The sequence below is a fragment of the Lates calcarifer genome, linkage group LG6 (genome assembly GCF_001640805.2).
Source record: "Lates calcarifer isolate ASB-BC8 linkage group LG6, TLL_Latcal_v3, whole genome shotgun sequence".
NCBI lineage: Eukaryota > Metazoa > Chordata > Actinopteri > Centropomidae > Lates > Lates calcarifer.
This window is the reverse complement of record NC_066838.1, coordinates 10,610,297-10,630,575: the sequence shown is the minus strand read 5'-3', so window position 1 is coordinate 10,630,575 and position 20,279 is coordinate 10,610,297. Positions and strand designations below refer to the sequence as shown.

The following is a 20,279-nucleotide window of genomic DNA, read 5'->3' as shown; positions in this document are numbered from 1 at the left end:
GCAGTAGGAACAGTTGCTGTGAGAAAGTTCTCTGTAGTAATCATGGATACATGGTAGTAACCAAACCTGAACCCACCCCAAGGACATGTAGCCACGGTAACAACGATACCCTGGGCTGCCAAAGCTCATGGGAAATGTAGTCGCTGAGTTTTAACAAAATAATTGTTATTTCATCTTTGTTTAAGTGTTTATATGTACTTATTGTACCAGCCAGCACACAGGTAGATGCCGGCTTTGGATTAAGCACGGACAGAACACCGGAGACACGTGTATCACCCTTTCCTTGAAAAAAAAAAAAGAAGAAAAAAAAAAAAGAAGCTGAATAAATCCTTGTTGATAAGAGGAGACTGTGGGACGTCAGGGGCCCGCCTTGCGCCTGCGCGATGAACGGAGAAACTTCGCGCGTTTCGAGCTGGGCTAATTGAAAAACTGTCAAAGAAAGAAGTATCATGTTTTTTGACAGCAAAGTAAGTAACGTTAGACAAAATCTGATACCGTTTCCTCAAACGATTTCAGTCGTTCAGTGGCCGTTATAGTCGGAAATAATAATAAGTGTTAGCTAGATTACCTTTAGCTAGCATTAGCAGCGCGTATCTCAAGCTAACCCTCCCGGGGTAGCATTTTACTGTGGAGTGATGAGGTCATAAATGGGGCAAGAAAGATAGTTCGAAATACTACTTAATGTCAAATTATGTGTACCATAACAGCTATATAAAGGATCTTAAAAGGTTTGTGATGCCAGTGTTCATAGTTTAATGTGAAAATATTAGCTTGTCAGCGGATAGCTAATTCATGTTCAAACATTTCACTAACGGTTCGAAAATCCCTCCTACTCAGCCAGTCATACTATGTTACGCCAACTGTTCACGGGGACTTCTTGTTCAAATGGCGTTAAGATTGGTAGGTTGATTGTAATTTTCTGTTACAGTCTTTCTGAAGACAACAGAGACCGAGTGACAGTTCCTCGGAAATAAGAATGGCACCGGGTCAGAATACACAGGTGGGAATGCAGTCCTTAAACTTATCTTACCCGCATTACTGTAACGTTTCCTAAATCCTAAACCCTTTTCATGCGCAGTTGGAGAAAGCCATTGAAGAGGTGTTAAAGAGTGGGGATGTCCACGCACTGGATATATTCTTGGGGGAGATAACTGAAGGGATCCCCATAAAATGTTCTCAACAGTTTCTCACCAGATTGGATAAACTCGTCTGCAGGGTAAGAACTGGCACAGCACACTCACTAACATGCCACAATGTTCTGAACATTGTCAGTTTAATGAAACTATGTCTGTACCGTTTATGTAGTGCTTGGACCAAAAAGACCTCAGAGGAGCCAGTTTGGGTCTCTCTATCCTCCTCAACTGTGGGACAAACCTGAAACTACCTGGTGTTGGCCAGGGGCTATCAGGAATAATAGGCCATGGCCTGATTGAAAAGATAAGTATACACCTATTATATACAGACACCCTGTGTGTGAGTGTTGTCTAAGTAAATGTACTTAATCAGTTGCTGATTGTACCTGTTTTTATGCACATGGTGCAGTGGTTTGAAAAATGCAGGCAGCTGTGGATCCAGTGTGGCCCACAGTGGGATGAGACCTTGTTCAACCTTTCTGAGGACTTCTTTGATGCTCTAATGGTGAGTTAATGTCTACAGTAAAACACACTTTCTATTACAAAAAAACAGTAATGTTAGTGTCTGTTACGAAAAACTGTTTTCCTTCCTTTCTGTTGCAGGTGGTTCATGAAGCATGCAAAGAGGGTACGCGTGTACATCTCTCCTCATCATTTGTACCTCAGCATGTGTGTTTCATCTTCAGTTAGCTCTTTTTAGGATTCATGTGGCAATTGACATTCCACCTTGAATTGTTGAATATTAAGGAACTTCATTATTCATCCAACAAATCTTGAATATCATAAAATCATAATCTTGAAGTCACAGTATTACTTATAGAATCTCTTTGTTTGTTCCACAGATAGTGAGTGTTTAATTCTCCTCACACATTTGTAATTTTTGTCCCGTTATCCCACTTGTTTGAGATCACTGTCAAATCGGGAGCTTGTAATACTTAATAATACCATATTGTTTTGAGGTAACTCTGTTCCTTATTGGCAGAAAGATTGTAGGAGAATATTTAGACGAAAGATAATAAGCATTTAGCATATGAGACAATCTTCTTCGAAACATATTAAAGCTTAAACTTACACAATTTCACGATGAATCTATGCATTTTTAAAAAAAGTTTAAATATGTCTCTATTCACAGTATTACCACTGTATGTTGTTTTCAGGAACATACAAAATCACAGAGTCCTTCCTTTATCCTGTTGGCCAATTGGGAGTGGACCCCAGGATCTACATTCTGATCCAGAAGGAGGTTTGAAATAATTTGAATAACAGCTTTCTCAGAGTAGTATTTAAAACTGTCAGGTCTATGCTCATAAATTAACTTGCTAATAATGTTCTAACAGGCAATTCGTAAATTTAACTTAATTCTGGACAAAATCCCAGTGGAGCTTAAGAAAGAGAAGAAGATCCTAACATCACAGGATGCCTCAGATGTCATGTATGTCTGGGTAGTTTCCTCATAGCAAGGATCATTATCTCTCATTTTTCACAATATCCACATCCTCATGAACTTTGGCTTGTTCACTGTACTTCTACAGGGTCAAATTAGCTGGTCAGATATTGGAGAGTGGTGGTAAGTGTTTTATAAGAAGTACAGTCTCTACTTTTTTCCCCCAGAACCATACATAAGATTTGTTTGTATTAGATTATGACTTGCAGACAGCCCTGATGGAGGCATTGTGCAGGATGGCCAATTCTGACCAGAGGAGGAAGCTGGCAGATCGATGGTTCACCATGGAGCACGTGGCCAGTGCTTTTGCCAAGATCAGTGATTCTGAGTTTGAGACGGTAAAATTTTTCAATATATCTCATAGCATTTATATTTTGTGGCTGCATTGTAGTAATATTATAACAGGTTATATAGAATTGAATGTAAATGTGTATGATTTCAGGATTGTCGCAAGTTTCTGAACTTGGTGAATGGGATGCAGGGAGACAAGAGAAGGTACATACATACCATAGCGCAGTGTTTCCCAAGACCTGGTCTGGGGAGCTTGATGGGTCATTAGGTTTGGCATTCAAAAGAATATTTCAATTATCTGTTATTTCACACCTTTGACTCACCTTTGAGCACAATGACAGAGTGAATAAGAATGTTTTGGTCATAATTTAACTTTTTTTCACAGGGATAACAAGCATCCACAGAATAAGCAGCTGTGTAATTCTGTGTCAGCTGATTTCTTTTTAATAAATTCTCTACCCATATACAGCATTTGGAAGCTGTTGAGAGGACAAAGTTAGTGAACACATGCATTGCTGGGAACAGATGCACATAACTGAATTACAATGTTCTCTCTGTGCTGTAGAGTGTATTCCTACCCTTGTTTGGAAGTTTATCTGGACAAGCATGAGGTCAGTATCAGGATTTCTATGGTTCTAAAAATGGGAGGAAAAAAATAAATAAAGCATTAGTCGATGTCCAAAGATACATAGGAACAAGTACAGGTTCTCTCTGTCTGAGTCTGAGACAATAAGATAGAATTTATCAAGATGCCTCTGCCTTCTTGGTACAATTAATTTGCCTCTAAGGGGAAATGTCACAATCCATAATGTATTCCCGAGTACATCTAAGCTTATTAGGTGTGTTGAAAGGACCTTTGGTTATGTTGTCAGCTGCTGATGCCCGCTGATGAGAAGCTGGAAGAATTCTGGATCGACTTCAACCTTGGCAGCCACAGCATCTCCTTTTACTTCTCTTTGGCTGCTGAAGAGGCACAGGTACCCTCAAGATTAATAATCAGCTAAAAAGTGCTGTATTACTTACAGCTATAGTAACAAAATCTTAAGGAGACATCTGTGGCCGTTTAATTTAGAGTGGTTTCCCCTTCATTTAGGAGGGCCAGTGGGAAACAATTTGTATTAATGAGAATGAAGTCCACAGTTACACAGTTACAGGTAAGCAAAACACAGAAACAACTGCACTAATATTTACCCTTGCTCGGCCCTCATTACCTGAGGATTTCATCTGAACAGCAAAGAAAGTTCTGCATAGTGTATTATGGTATTCAGTCCATCCACCCACTCAGAAAAAAGCACTTGACACACAGTTTAATAGAGTTATGTCTTTATCTGTCAAAGAGAATAACACAATAAATAGTAACACTGAGCTTAAAGAAGATAATATCCTCTTTTCATTTGTGTATGTGTGTGTGTGACCACTGTATAAAACTTTTCTATTTCCAGAGGAGGGCAAGAGGAAAGTCTTGCACTTAAAACTGTCAGAGGTTGTGGTAATCAGTGCAGTTGAAGGGTCAAGTCTTACCATCCATTTTAGCTCATCCTTGGATGTCCTGCAGGCTGTGGGTAGCGTCTATGGATACAGCAAAAACAAAGTAGGCCATGGTTTATTCACTCTACCCTTATGGGTCACAATACCAATATGAATATTTATGAAGTTTTTTTTTTGGTTAGACCAAGATACATAACCAGTAAATGTCAGAGATGTAATAATGACAATGAGAAGGATTTGGCATCCTGTGAAAAAAGTGCCTTTTTTCAGTTTCAACTGTTCATTGTGATTAAAAACTTGAAAATATGAAACCCACAACATTCTTGTTTTTCTGCTTGCTTGTTCAATTTGACAGTCTACATTCACAAGCATGTCTTCCTGTCAGAGCTTTGTAGGAAAGACAGGCACATCTGTGGTGAAGACTACAGTCAAAATCATAATGGAAGAGAACATCTCCCAGGTAAGCAATGATCAGTTAACATAATGCTCTCAGTGGACAGCTGTGATGATTAATGTGGTCATTAAAGATGCCTAAATGTGTGAAACTAGTGATGGTTAGGTGCCCATTTATGTGATGGGCTCAAGTAAGGTTTGTGATGGGCTGAGCTCAGATCAAATTGTCTCTAACTAGCTACAAACATTTATAGTGGTGAGGTTTACATTAATATGATATTGTTTTATCAGAACTGCTTTGAGCATTCTGAAAAGGCTCTGTAAATGCAAACCAGCATTACAGCAGTGTGATGTTTCTATGTTTGTACTTCATGCCATTCTCCATGGAGGTTGTTCCAGAGAGCCAGTTCTCCCTTGGTGAAAGTGAGAAAAATACTGCCCGATACATTTTACCTTCCCCATCTGCACCTGTACAGGTAAGAGTTTTGTATTGTATATGAAATCAGATATGTGTATTATATTTCTTAACTCAAAAATATGATATACTTTAACTCAACACACAGAGTAGATTTGTCAGGTGTTATACAATACATAACAGCACCATGCTTTATGTCTACAAATGCTGACTCAAGAGTAAAGTGTTTGAGAAAAAAGAGATTAAGGATGGTTAAGAGAGTGGCAAAATCTTATGCTTTTAGTTGACTGCACTTGAGATTGTCAGTCAAATCAATTAAAAAATCTAATTTGTACCTACATACTACCCTTTATTATTTATTTTCCTCATGAAAAAATGAATATAGTAGATCACTCAAAAAGTGCAATTGTTGGTTAAATTGAAAGTGTACACCTGGCATTCTGTTACCAACTGAACTGCTTTAGAAATAAGCTGTCAAGGCCAGTAGGGGGCGTAAAAAGCAAGGGAACCAACTATATCAGGTTAAGATGTTTTGCTGACAGGTATCAATTCAGCATTCTGCTGGAATGGACTGCACTTATATTGCACTTTTCTAGTCATATCAACCACTCAAAGTGCTTTACATTACAGGTCACATTCACCCATTCACAGACACATTCATACAGTACTTGTATTATACATTAAGTGCTCTTAACATTCACACCATTCACACACCTGTGATACCTAAGGGACAACTCAGGGTTCAGTATCTTGCCCAAGAATACTTTGGCGCACGGACGGGAGGAGCCAGGGATTGAACTATTCACTCTCTGATCAGCTGACAACCACAGCCACCCCGAGAAAAGACACTCCTTACTGACTGCAGAATTTCTATATTTTAATTCTGTTGGTGATCCTGTGACATTAACTTCATGTGAAATTAATATGTAAATTATCTATATGGGATCATTTGAACATCACATTTAAATTGACCATTTAAGGAGGCCCCACAAAAGATTCACAGACATAGTCACTCTGATTTTCCATCCAGACGGTGACCCCAGCCAAGATGAGGATTTCAGAGTCTACCAACTTCATCTGCAATAGTGCAGGAGGAAGTGTACATGCTGCCAGCTCCCTCTCTGCTGTTAAGGCATCAAGTATGTGGAAACTAGAAACTAGAAAGAATTGCTGTCAAGCCAGATCAAATATTATTTAATTGTCGTCACGGTATCATCAAGATTCTCATCGTATCCATATTCACATTCACAGTATTATCGGCCAAAGCATTCTAGGCAGTTTGTCTTGCTTGACGGGAAGCTTCTTATTACTTTTCTATTCTATCTTTCTCAGTGTCTTATTGTATGCAGAAATAAGTTAAAGCAAGGCATGTAGATCTAACTCTCACTTATATCACTGCTCTTCCATCCCTTTTAGACACTCTAGCCAAGGGTAAAGGGAAACCGTTGTTGAAGATGGTTCGTTCGTGTGATAGGCAAGGTGAATCATACTTAGGAGAGCTGAGGACGACTGCTAAGACTTGCAGTCATGACACAACACCCAGCAGCACAACAGCAGGTGGCATGATAGAGCAGGTATGACACATAACAGAATATGCTGAATTTAACACACTACGCATTGTATAAATATTCAGAGTAGTCTACAGCTCTGAATAGTCTGTCTACAGCAAGCCAAAAAATGTGATCTCATGGTATGCAAAATATGAAATTAATTTTGCTTCTGGAATGAAACCTTACCTCAGTACTCTCTGTCTCAGAAACATATGTCTCTACAGAGCTGGGCTTCCAAACAGGCCAGTAAGAACAAGGTTGACAAACACAAAAAGGTAATATCACCAAATTATTATGTTTTTAAATATACATATACTAACTATCAAGGTAATAACACTAAGCCCAGATAATGTTTGAGGCTGCTAACCTATATAATTTTACCTTACGGTCCTTGATATGTTGTTTGAGCGTAAGGAAAATTCTGTTTACATAAACCATATTGTTCACTTAACATTTGTTGTCTCTGCTTGTCTCACAGAACGTACCTTTGGCAAAAGCAGGAGATATCGTTCAAGCTGGATATGGAGACGAACAATCTCTGGGTATTGTTTTGATTTTAGCTTATCGCAGAAATGCTTCACCATTATTTTTCAGAGACTCTTGAACCCACCCTTGATCTTTTTACTTACAGACAGTTTTGTGCCTGACACCCAACCTGTGAGAAACATGTAAGCACTGTGAGAAGCAAACATACTCTTTGCAGGTGTACTACCATCAGTGCTCTGATTGCATGTTGCATGTATTCGTGTTTTGTTTATGTCTTCAAATTGCAGATCTTGGAACAAACTGTCAGTTTCTGAAATGTTAATGATGCCCACACAGAAAATAAATACTTTGCACAGACCTGGTAAGCAAAGAAGTCATCAAATAGCTTCACAAAGACACTAAATGTTTTGCACATTAATAGCTAGAAACACACAAAACCTAGGGGAAAAAATTGATGTTATCACATTTTTTGATGTTTTCTTTTCTTCAATTTTTTTTTCTCTTTAGAGCTTCATTCAAGTTCGGTACAACAGCAGGAGCACCCGTCATCAGTTCCTGGCACAGGCCCAATCAGCCAAAAGCAGCTCCATACTGAACTCACCCAGCGTCTGCAGCAGGTCCTCAGTGAGGATAACCAAGATCGGCAACCTCACAAGACAGCTGCACACCGGAGAAAAAGCTCTGATATCACAGGCGACTCTAAAGGCCAAGGCTCTGCAGACCAGTATGCTTCCACTCTGTGCACTCCCAAAGTGCAGCAGGACCAGAGAAATGGCCCAACCAAAGGGAAGAGCAAAGGCCAGATGTCGCTTGAAGCAAATGCTGCGCAAAACAAGGCTCCAGTCAAGGCCCCCACAACCAGAGCTCTGCAAGAGAGAATACCACCTAATGTTAAGGCTGGAACTAACAAGGCCCTTTCAAACAAACAGAAGGTATGAAATATGTAAACTTTAAGCAACTTAGTGTCCATTCTGAGGTTCCTGATGTTGTATACCATGATTCTTACACCTTCTATTGGTACTACTCAGAGAGATGCAGAGGTTGCAGGAAGCATGGTGAAGCTCATCTCTAGCCATTATGAGAGTAAATCCCAATACACAGCAAAAAATACAGCAGAAAAGATCAGTTCCAGCTGGATACCTCCTCTTGTTAACAGGTATGCACATCAGTGTTCAATGTTGTAGGGCATAATGTATGTAAATGAAGAAATGCCATTGCTAGCATAGCCGTGCCACTAAGTGATTTGTTTTTGTAATAGGCAGATCTTCAATACGAGCTGGTTATCAAGTGCTAAAGTAAGTGATCATATGGTTAGGAGTAACTGGAGTCACTCTCTTCTTGATTTACTAAAGATGATCTTTATCTGCTATAGAGAGATGTATCTGGAGCTGTAAGCCAAAAGAAATCCTACAACAAAACAGCAAACAACTCTTCGGGGAAGAAGTAATACAGTTAAATCTAAACATCTGAGGCAAATTTGAATATTTCAGTGGCTTTCAGTGCATTTTATAATGTATACAATACCTTTTTTTCTGTTGAACAGAAAGGATATTTTTGCATTCAGCATTGATCCACCATTGAGTATTAAGGTAAATATTGCTAATGTTAGTTATCTTATATCTTTGCATGTTTTATACAGGAGTACCTGATATGCCACTGTGGTGTTTAAAGTCTGATTTATTGCTCTTTAGGGAAAGGACAAAACACTCACTGACACTTCTGCCATGTCAAGCAGGTAGGTCTGACAGATGACAATAGCATGTAGGCTTATTTTTCAAGAAATGCAGCCAAGATTTTGTGTTAAAATCTGTCTAATTTCAAATTCCCTATATTGTTTGACAGTGGCATCCATGACTCCTCAGTACTCCACAGCACAACCAAGAAAGGACAACCTGTGACAAAAGTATACTTTCATTGTTCAGTAGTGTTATATTATAAGTACTATAAGCTGCAGCTATGTGTATATTTGTCTGTATGCTTGCTGCATCTGTACTATAATTCTGCTCTTGTGTGAAATAAGAAGGAAAGCACACAAATATTCCAAAATGTTTCCATTTTCAAAAAAAGCTACTGTACAGGCAAGATGCAACATAAAAATAACTGCACACGTGTTGACCAATAAAGCATCTCTTTCTTTTTCTTCCCTCTTTCTCTTTTTCTGTCTCCTGCTACCTTATGTGTGATAGGACAAGCGGTATGTGAAAAAGCATTTGTTCAGTGACACAGATATAGACTACGTCATGACAGAGGTCAGCTGGCTGAGAGAGTCAAGCAGGAAACCAAAACCCAAAGTCACCAAATACTCTAGGCAGGCACCCATCAAGCCTAAGGCTGTGTCACCTCAGACTTCATGTAAGCCCTTGAAGCCATGCATCCATGCTTTCAATCTGAAACGAATTATATTAAGACTGTATGTTAATACGATTATGTAAAGCTATTAGATATCCATAAACAGGACAAGCCTTTTTTCTTTGCAGATAAATCCCCAAATTTACCACCACCCACCCCAAAACATGTAAAGGGCAATTCCAAACCCAATAAAGTAAGGCAGCATTATTTTTTGTAAATATACTTTAAGCCTGTAATGCAATATCACAGTCAGCCACAGTGTGTCATTGTTGTTTAAGCAGAAGAAGCCCAGTGTGAAGCTGAGAGTGGAGCAGCCAAAGAAGACAGTGAAGCCAGCAGCAACTCCCAACAGACCACATGCAGCAGGCAGGAGACCCAAGAGAGCTGCAGCCACCTTCACCAAGAGCTACAGGGAGCCAGACACTGATGACAGCCAGTCAGAATCAGAGAGGCCTTCTGGTCCCAAGGCAAAAGATCTCCTTATATCTTTTGTATATTTTACCTTTGTCCTCTTTTGAAATACAGCTGAGCAAATAATATAGATAGTTTTTCTTGTTGTGTATGCACATGGATATCCTGTATCTGAATTATTAACTAATGTGGATCTCCTTATACCATTTACCATTTTGGTGCTTTGTTGGATAAAGTGATGTTATGTGATCTGTGTGGTCAAAGTTAGCAGTGAAGTGGAGCAGTCATCTTAACTTCAAATAGTACAAGAAATGATAATACCATCCTTAATGCAGTCAAAGGTGTCACCTACTGTGTTGCACAGTTGCAGTACAATGATTTACACATGGTGTAAAGACAGCAAACTACATCAAGGCTCCAAAACCGCGATAAAACATTGAAACAACTTTTTGTGTGTTAGTCCTCCCCACACACACACACATCTGGATCTCTCTTCATCATACACACAACGTAATATGCTCAGTGCAGATATCCAGCAAATTGTGTCAACATTTTAATTAACTACTACTATCAGCAACAATCATTTAAAATAAATATTCTGAACAAGTGAATTTAATTGTTCAAAAGACAAGTACCTTAAAAACAAAGCCAAACAAAACAGCTAAAACACTGGTGCCTTTCAGTCATGCTATTGGGAGCACACACAGTCGAATGTCTGTTTCTTTGTAATATGATTTTTTAAAAAGCAGTTGATTTTATTGACATTGCAAATAGACTAAGTTCATACTCTTTGTCGTCTCAAAATAGAACTCTTTGTCTGATCGTCTGGAGAATACTGAGAAAGCTCATGAGGCTGCACACACTATGAAGAAAAAGTCTGCCAGCAAACAACCAGCCAGAAGCTACATGAAGCCAGAGCGCAACCATCATAGCAGCCAGTCAGAGTCAGAATCAGAGTCAGTGTCAGAACAGCCATCCACTTCCAAGGTAAAGGTCACAGAGTTTAAATATTTCATGTTATCATGGTAACAAAGCCAGCAGTGAAGCATGTATTAAATAGCATCCATCAAAAACCAACAAGAAGCTTGAAAACAACTACATCAGAGCTCAGTTTCAGTTTCAATTCCACAGATGGTTTCAGTTGTTTTCCAACCATTATATACTGCTTTTAGAGCTAATGTTTTTGAAAGAAACTCAAATTGGCAGGAAAACAATAAAGGGTGGAAATCAGATTGACTTTTGGCAGGCAATGGCAAAAAAGTTCAGCCACAGGCAACTTTTCTCAGCTGTAAAGCTTGTTGACAGGCCACACATCATGTTAGCTTATCATACTGATCTCTGACAAATATACAAGACTTCTGGTTTGATTATGTGCTGATTATGTTGTTTAGAACACTTCTCATCTTATTGGAAAACTGAAAGATTAAGATTTTAGCAGATCCTTGCAGTTTAAGTATTTACATACCATGGACATGGAGCACCCCTGGATCTTTATAAAGACTTAACACATCAAATGTGTAAATGTGTATGTTGACATAGTTATTCAGACAGATGAAAGAATGTATGTAATCCTTATAAGATGCATTAGAAAATGTTGTGCTGGTCTGTGCAAAAGATTGAATGTATGCATATCTTGATACTAGAGTATTGTATATGACTTAACATCAAAGGCGTAAAAATATCAATATGTTACTTTTTAGCTGCATCGAGCTTGAAATGAGAAGTGGGCTTGAACATGCACTTGTGCATTGTGGTCCTGAATGGGTTTTGTGTTCATTGATCCTTATATTAAACAGAAACACTTTGTTTTTCCGCAGCAGAGGCCTGAAAATGTTCTTCAACAAAGTTTGAAGTTAAACAAAAAAAATGTCCAAGAACAGATGAATGCATTGAAGGATTCCTGGGCTGCCCGCCAGACCTCGTTCTGTCTGTCCCCTCCTTTCATCGAGAGGATGAGATGTAAGACTGTGGAAAGACTCTCACCAACATCAGAGTTAGATAACAGTCATTTGACTTATTTGACATCAGCTAATGTCTGTTACATGTTTCATGGCGGTTCAAATGGTTTATTAATTCCATCACAGTGGCCACATGTGTTACTTAATAGCCTTTTTGATGCATTGGTGGCTAAAATTGTTTTCAGTCATTGACAAACATTGTCATATGAGGGCCTGAATTAATCTCAGTCCACTTGTGGCTGATAAAGTGGTGCCCTGGTGGGAAAAAGAAAGTTATCACTTTTATTTTGAAGGCCAGAACCTGAAATAGATATGTGTACAAAGGAATGTTTTTCACCCAAAACCAAAACTGTTGCACTGTAAAGCATTTACTCTGTCAATTCAGTGTTGATCGTAACCCCTGTAAGTGTAAAACATTCAGTATATTATTCTGTGAATGTACTACACTCATTTTCACTCTGACCACCTTTATGCAGAAAGTTTTAAAACTCTTACATAAATGGCCTATTGCTCTATAACCTTCAACTGTAAATTGATATGTAGAAAAGCATGTATATATTGACCTTTTGCCCTCTGTTCAACTTCTGAGGCCAGCTGTTTGAACATCTGTGCTTATTTTGGACCCTCACAGCTGCCGAGAGGTCAGCTCCAACCTTGGGTTTGACCTGCTCCCCTATCCTCACCCCGCGGGGATCCCCACTCCCTGCCTCCCCTGACCCTGCCTGCCAGGACACCCCCTCGCCAATCCTGCTGCTACCCAAACCTTGTTCTACAGTCAGCAGTAAAGGAAACTTCAAGCCCTCCTCTTTCTATGAAGCAGAAAAGAAGCACAACACATCCAAGACTCAATCCATCCAGTCTGACCCCTTTTTCCCTTCACTGGGAGGTCAAACCCCTGTACCCAATCCTCCCATTGGACCTAGTGCAGCCAAGGTAAAACAACACCTTTCTGACATCTTATGTAGTTCTCATGGATTTTGTGTGAAAGGTTAGAATCACATTCAGAGAGTTTTTAATGTAGGATGATTCTTTTTTCCTTTATGATATACTGTATATCTGAGCAGTATAGTCTAGAATATGTTATGGTTGTCAGTTGCAGCTGGACTTGAATCTAATGAGTGGTGAGCAGTTCCCTGGTATTTAACATGTTTGAGTGAATCGCACACCTTTACGCTACGTGGAGGTCAGTGACGCCACTCGATAGTCATGTGAGAATCACTAGAGTGACATGAATGGAGGTGTGAATTATTAGATGACTGGAGGCATTCATAAACAGTAACCTGGAACTTAAAGAGGCAGGTCTGTGACCTGAGCATTGCTATTTGAAATTCCCAGACCAGCTGAGAAAACGTGGGCAGAGAAAGTGAAGAAGTAACACACACACATCCCTCCTCAACCATTGAGTTAACTGCTAACATTTGCCAGGGTTAACACTAGATGACTGAGATTATATCAGGGGTGAATGTGTGGAACTGTAAGTCTGAAGTGGCTATTTGAGGAATTCAGCTTTTCCTAATAAATACATCCTGTATTTATGTAGAAAATGTTGGAATTACACATGAGATTCTGAATGATTAAGTAGCATGATTGAAATGACCTATTTAACTCTAGGCAGAATAGTGCCGCCACACTTCATCACTTCATCTGTGGCTCTTAATGCATTGAGGAAAATGCCTGTATCATTTAACTGTCACTAATCCATAACAGGCATAGTGATTAGATAACCACTAATTGAGTTGTCATATTTCTTCTTGTCCATCATTCTCCCATCAATTTTTGCCCATCTCCATTCCTCTATTTGTTTCCAGATAAGTCCAATACAGCAGTGTCTGTCCCCAGCACCTCGATCTCCTTTGTCTCGATCCACTGGGCCCCTGTTGACATCCACATTCTTTGAGCTGGACAAGCCGTCCATGCCCTCTCCTCCTCGGTCACCATTCCCTGAAGACACTGTCAACCGTGGCTGCCTTTATGGATTTAGTAAAGTGTCTTCAGTAGTTTCCCAGGTTTCACAAAGCCAATCATCAACTAAGTCATCAGTGCTCACTAGTAGAGTTAAAGACAGCCCTAATTCTGCTCTGACTGTATCTCATAAAGTAGAGGTAGGATGGGCTTTACTACACTTTATGTTTTATGATTGTATGATGGATGAAATGGATGAGAGTACTGAAAGGCCACAAATGAATTACTGAATTACACCTGACTAATGCATTACTGTCCATTCTGACAGAAAACACCACCATCAGACCGAGACATAAAGCCTGCACAGATTCTTGTCTCAGGTAAAACACCTTTTGTGTTCAGCTCAGTCTGTCACAGTTACGAACTGGATTTCTCAATTACTACAAACCTGACCCCACAGCTATATTCCCTGCTCATCTTTACAATTATATAGAAAATTACAACTAATGAAATAGTCATTATGAGCACAAATGCCCTTATTTGAGCCTCCAACAGCTAATCACTGATATATTTTAGAGGAAGTCCCTTTGTTAGGAATCGGTCATATAATGGGTGATGCATTGTAACTTGTGGTTCTTGTTACAGGACCCAGTCGCAAGCGCCACATCTCCTTATCCAGTAATTCTGAGGAAGATGACAAGCAAGAGTGGAAGAAAAGCAAGATGAGAGGGCAGCATTCTCCTCGGATGAAGCCAAAGAAGTTGTTCAAGTCCTGTAAGACATGTTACTTGTTGTAATTAGTGGTAAATTCAGCATCATGTCCAGATGGGAGAAAGTCTAGAAATCAGTTCCTCTTTAATGGAAAACCTGAAAAACATTTACATAAACCACACAAAGGACAACATGGGGAATGTGTGCCATCATTACTCCCTTGAAAAAGAGATTGTGTTAAAGATTAAAAAAAAAAAAACTTATATCAACAAAGCTTGTTTTTACCGGTTTTCAAGGTGATCCTCTGTATTTAAGGTCAGTTGGATCTCATGAGGTACCTTGAAGATAAATTACTTCTTAAATCATCATTTACACACTTTATGTTACAAAATTAACACACACAGAGGTGTTTAAATGCAATATTTTTCATAGTTTTACTTCTGATATTGGCAGCGACTCCAATGAGGTGATAATTATATTTCCTCATTGTTTCAGCAACTGGACCTCATGGTCAGGTCCAGTGCTGGAGAGAGCAAAGTAGTTTAGAAGAAGAGGAAAACAAGGGAAGCAGACCAAAGGATAGAATTTTGAAAGTTACCATGGAAAGATTATCATAATACTAAGAATAACTGAGAAAGAATAACTAAGAAATGCAACTCATGGCACAGGTGCCCTTTTCCCCAGTTTTTACTAGACATCTAATTCACAGTCAGGCAGTTAGGAAAAGAAGAGATCTTGTGATCAGGATCTTTTTTTGAAACTGGTGTCTGCCATTAGAAATGCAAAGAAGCATAAAGGTGAAGTTGTCTTACAATAAAAAATAATGTAATAGTTACATGTGAGGTACATTCTTTAAATTTTAAATTATGTACAAAGTATATATAAACAACAAAATATTTCTTGAAGCTTAATCAAAACATGTTTTGTGATATTGTTAAAGTAATCATGCAGTGAAGATGACTTATTTTTTATTTTTGGAAGAAAGTACAAATTGCAGCCTGTATAATTTAAACAATGAATCATATTTTTGGTGTTAACCCAGAATTTGACTCTGTAGTAGTCTTTCCTAATGCATCAGTGGATCTGTCTGTTATCCTCAGTCACTGAGGTGCCTGCTGAAGGTGAGGTGAGCCGGGCCATGTCTTCTTTCCATACAGTGAGCTCCAGTCACTGGGAGGTTGAAGTAGGGGCTGGAGACATGGACATGGATGAGGATTTGGACTTGCCAGTAGGAAATGCTGTAAACCCGAGTAACTTCTGCCAGCAATTCAGCGCTGAACTTAAAAAGAAGTTCCAGGTTTGACAAATACAGAATGACACAAATTTATATAGTCAGCAGAGCAAGAAAATATGCAGCAATACTTGCATTACTGACACACTATATTATGTAGTTACCCATTCTCTGAAGCAGTTTAAAGAGGGCCCTAACACCACTGGCCATTTGTATTTGAGAAAGCAGTGAAAATCTTTTCGACTTTATATACTCTCACAACTTGTCTTGAACACATCGTGCCTCCTCTCAGCTATATTTTTAATAAACCTGTGTCACTGAAATGTTAAATTATGACCTTGCTGAACCACTGTCTGTGTAAAATGTGCTTGTATTCAGAACCATCACAAGATGATGGAGCTTTACAACAAGCAGTCTTTGAAGGCCGTGCAGCAACATGTTTCCTCCTTCAACATGCAAGTTACCAAATACAGGTCAGTTAGTATTGTAAATTGTTGCAATGTAATGTAATTATTTTTGAAAACAAAACAAAGCTAACTTTTCCATCCACAGGTCTCACTGGCTACTCAACTGCAAAATTATATTTTATATCATGATGCTTTTTACCATCATGATGTAACTTAATTTGATGGCTGTTGCCAACCAGTTTGTTTCTTAGAGAAAACAATTGTACAATCTACGGTCAGCAGTTAATGTTAATTTCCCAAAGCAGTTCTACGTTTACTCTGTTAGTACTGTATATACAGTAAGTACTTGTATATTAAATGGGCTCCAACTCTTCAGTGTTTTGTATCCAATTTGCTTTTCATTTTAGTTTTCTATTTCACTGGTTAATTCTTTCTCCTCTGTACAGGACTCAGAGGCTTGAACAGGTTCAGAGGGTCCTAATGGACGAGATCCACAAGTTGGAGCAGGATGACACTGTGCTCAAAAGCATGGAGAAAGACCTGACTGTAGGTTATTCTGTCTCTCTCTGTGTATCCCCCCCCCCACACACACACACACACATACACACACCAGAAAGTGAGGACCAGACATTAAAGTCTAACTTTGCCAAAATGTCCTCACTCCAGAGGTCTCAAACTGGTACATAGCTATACAAGTACACACACACAAACACACACAAGCTATGTAACAGTTTGGAGAGAATGTGGAAAGTAATAGTATTATAACAAAACATCTGATGTTGATTTGACCAGTGTCTGATCAGTGTTTGATCTCTATTCTTTCACAGATTCACTGGAAAAAACAGACTGTGGCTTTCCATTCTTACCAGGAGCAGGAAACCAGAAGGTGAAATTTAGGACTGTGTATTTGTGCTTGTGTGAGCACTGAAAGAGCCATTTTGTTAGTTTGATGCTACTTTTCTGCCACACTCTGATCAATGCAATTCCCACAGGCTTAAACCCAAATACTCTGTAAAAGACTGAATAACACACTTGTTTATTCTGTGGAACATGGATTAAAAAGCTTGACTGGAAAAGAAGTTTTCCCCAGGCTTATCATCATAAGCTAGATATGCGCCCCACAGCACAAGCTATTTTTTGGCCAGTGCTTCCTCATATGACTAAGCTGAGTTCACGGATGTTTATTTAGCAAGCTTTGCCCTACTATTATCCACTGCTGGCCTGTCAGCAAAAGGCCATTCTGGCTGGAACGCCCAGTCATAGTTAATGTATGTTAAGGTATGACAAAAATATACTAAGATCATAATGGCTTTTAAAAATGAATGGACACCCATGACAGTACTTGAATTAGGATAAAATTTGGATTTCAACATTATTCTTCAGTTGAGGAGATCATGAGTAACTAACAATAAACCTTCTATTTTGTCTGACTTTGCTAAAAATAAATATGCAGTCGTTGAATTGACCCCATTTATTGTTCTGTGTCCAAAAAAGCACCATGTATATTATCCTGCTGTATCCATAATTTGGAGAAGTGATAGTTTTAGAAGGGTGAGCGTCCCCTGGTCAGTGAAAGCACTTTTTGTTCAGTCAGAACCCATGATCTTTGTCCTCAGTCTCCCATCCCTACTCATGTCATTGCCTTTTTTTTTTTTTTTTTTTTTTTTGGAAAACTGACAGTTTTAATGTATCTCTCTCTTTTTGGCCATTCTGCCACACAGCAGAGATTTTATGAAACATAATTACAGTAAGTGATACAGATATGTCAGATATGATATATATATATATATATATAAATGTAAAAAACCTCTATCTCACCCCTCCCTGGGGTAGTGTGTATGTTTTCCTTCTACCTCTGTGTTATACCTGGAATTTGTATGTGTTATGAGTCAACTGACATTTTGCGAGCCGACTTGGGGTCCTCTCGATGGATGCACTGAGTAGCCCTATATATATGTATGTATGTATATACAGTACTGTGCAAATGTTTTAGGCAGTTTTAGGCACTAATGGTAAAGTGAGGATGCTGTCAAAAATAATCCCAATCCCATGATTGATTTTATTCTTCAGTTAACCTCATGTAAAGTGCAGTAAACAGAAAAAATCTAACTCAGATCAGTATTTCTTATGACCCCTCCTCCTGTCTTTAAAACAGCTCCAGTTCTCCTCAGTACATCTGTACTTAGGTAGTTTGTTCCAGCATCTTGGAGAGGTTGCCTCAGTTCTTCTGTGGATTCAGGCTGTCTCAGCGTCTTCTGTCTCTTCATATAATCTCAGACTGACTTAAGTGATGTTGAGATCAGTGCTCTGGGAGGGTCAGACCATCTGTTGCAGGATTCCTTGTTCTTCTTGTCTCTGAGGTTCTTTATGATGCTGACTGTGTGATATGTGGACTGATCAAACACCTCCCTGATGGTACTGATGAAGGATAAGAGTAAAAACATCTAGAGTGCCTAAACCTTCTGCACAGTACTTTATACATATATGTATAACGGCTTTAAATTTGACTTTGGAGTCTTGTCTTTAAATGGCTAAACCACGAAACTGGAGAGGCAGGGCAGTGCGCCTTATTTTTGTGGCTCTCACCTATGGTGTCCATACCTGAACTATGAGCAAAATGCCATTTTTTACTTTCTCTGATCATTTTATGAAGTGAAAACATTGAAATCATCACTGAAACTAATTGCTAGATAATCTTTATGAAAAAAAGGAATGAGTAGTCGAGTCTTCACATCAAACAGCCAAATCCGATTTGACTGACAAAATTTGGAGTCGGGTACCACCCAGATTCACTGACATTCTATTAAGAGGTTCAGTGGTAGAGACACTTAGGTTAAACTGTAGTCCTTACCAAGCACTGTAGTTCTATCAAGTAAATCAGAAGTATACGTTTTCAGAAATGGTGCATTTAGTGTTAAGTGTTTGTCATGTTCCCTTTTAACACAAACTATATGTATTTGGTTGTGTGACTGTCTGTCTCCTTCCCTCCAGAAATGAGACCCTGAAGAAAGCCCTCCAGAGTAATGTGTGCCACAGCTTGGAATATGAGCGGCGAATATTCACATCCCAGGTCTGACCCTCAGGCCTGAACTTCACAACTGACATCTAATTTGTGCTTCATTGTGTTGCTCAAGTCTTAAACTTGTAATTAGCTTCGTAAATCTAGAGCTCAGGTATCTCTGAAAGAATGTTCATTCACAGTTCATATATTTTTTTGAATAGAGCATGTCACCTCTGCCTGTCAACCTGTCTGTCCACTCATTTTTTGCTGAGTGGCCTTTAGGACATTTTGCTTATCTCATTGTCTCATGTGTCAGCTCGTGCCCGGCTTGTCCTGACTGTTATATTCTATGTTCCCACCCCCTGAAACCCTGCTGATCTGCCTGTTGTTTTCAGATGTGCCTGATAAGAAAAGATATGAAGTCAGTTCAGGACAGACTCCTCAGTGAGATGGTAAGTGGACACGACACAGGTTGGGTGAATTAGACCTCAACCATTAGACTTGCTTTGAATCTGTCTTTCATTTTGTGTCCTTCACTTTGTCAGCAGAACAATGCTCCATTGAAAACCAGTACACAGCCTTGAGATATTTTATGACTCAGAGGGTGTTGTGTAACGTTTGAAATTAAGTGTCTTTCCTCAATCTTTCTTTGTGCTTGTGTACCATTTGTAGCAAGAGGGGGAGATTCAGAGTGTGAAGAGAGGTCTGCATGCTTTGTTTTTTCCTGATGGAGCAAGGTTCTGAGTTGTCCTCGACACTGTAAACAAGGTTGTGTACTTCACTGTGCTATGTAAGTGTAGCCGTTACGCTGAGGTGTTGATTTTTCCAGGTTGTGCTTTTATTGTATGTGAATGTATTAGCTTATTCTGACCTGGACATGTTGTTACTATATGATTGTTCCTATAAATGTTATGATATTATTATTACAGATTCAGTCATTTTAATGTTCTTTGAAAGTAAGTATAGGTACTAAGCTTCTTCAATGTCTTTAATTATCTTGGTTCTATAATATTTTTAATGCAAAGTCATGATTTATTCATATAGGTTATTTAAATCCTTTGATTGTTTTTAAATACCTTCTCAACCTGAATCCTCATTGAAAATAAACT

The 20,279-nt window shown here is 38.9% G+C and overlaps 1 protein-coding gene across 1 annotated transcript; it reads left to right on the top strand.

The window, feature by feature from the left end:
* The first annotated feature begins 51 nt into the window (after positions 1-51).
* On the top strand, positions 52-20,266 carry sycp2 (synaptonemal complex protein 2). Its single transcript, XM_051071169.1, has 46 exons — positions 52-467; positions 929-1,000; positions 1,079-1,216; positions 1,306-1,439; positions 1,536-1,638; positions 1,737-1,761; positions 2,291-2,376; positions 2,471-2,565; positions 2,666-2,700; positions 2,773-2,915; positions 3,020-3,072; positions 3,434-3,479; positions 3,741-3,845; positions 3,962-4,022; positions 4,311-4,459; positions 4,742-4,816; positions 5,139-5,225; positions 6,195-6,303; positions 6,581-6,738; positions 6,921-6,989; positions 7,193-7,256; positions 7,346-7,382; positions 7,488-7,561; positions 7,708-8,132; positions 8,229-8,356; positions 8,459-8,495; positions 8,573-8,643; positions 8,744-8,789; positions 8,892-8,935; positions 9,043-9,103; positions 9,387-9,552; positions 9,678-9,742; positions 9,831-10,016; positions 10,768-10,947; positions 11,778-11,919; positions 12,550-12,851; positions 13,727-14,020; positions 14,149-14,200; positions 14,466-14,594; positions 15,632-15,828; positions 16,141-16,235; positions 16,616-16,715; positions 16,997-17,055; positions 19,161-19,239; positions 19,566-19,622; positions 19,843-20,266. Exons 2-46 carry the CDS (start codon positions 977-979, stop codon positions 19,912-19,914), a joined length of 4,857 nt encoding a protein of 1,618 aa, XP_050927126.1. The 5' UTR covers positions 52-467; positions 929-976; the 3' UTR covers positions 19,915-20,266.
* The last annotated feature ends 13 nt before the right edge of the window (positions 20,267-20,279 follow it).

Bases quoted from the DNA above. Each gene is read 5' to 3' on its own strand.
- sycp2 (XM_051071169.1), top strand. From the start codon at position 977: ATGGCACCGGGTCAGAATACACAG. The intron at 2,377-2,470 runs GTTTGAAATAAT...ATGTTCTAACAG, and splicing joins ACATTCTGATCCAGAAGGAG to GCAATTCGTAAATTTAACTT. The intron at 17,056-19,160 runs GTGAAATTTAGG...CCTTCCCTCCAG, and splicing joins CAGGAGCAGGAAACCAGAAG to AAATGAGACCCTGAAGAAAG.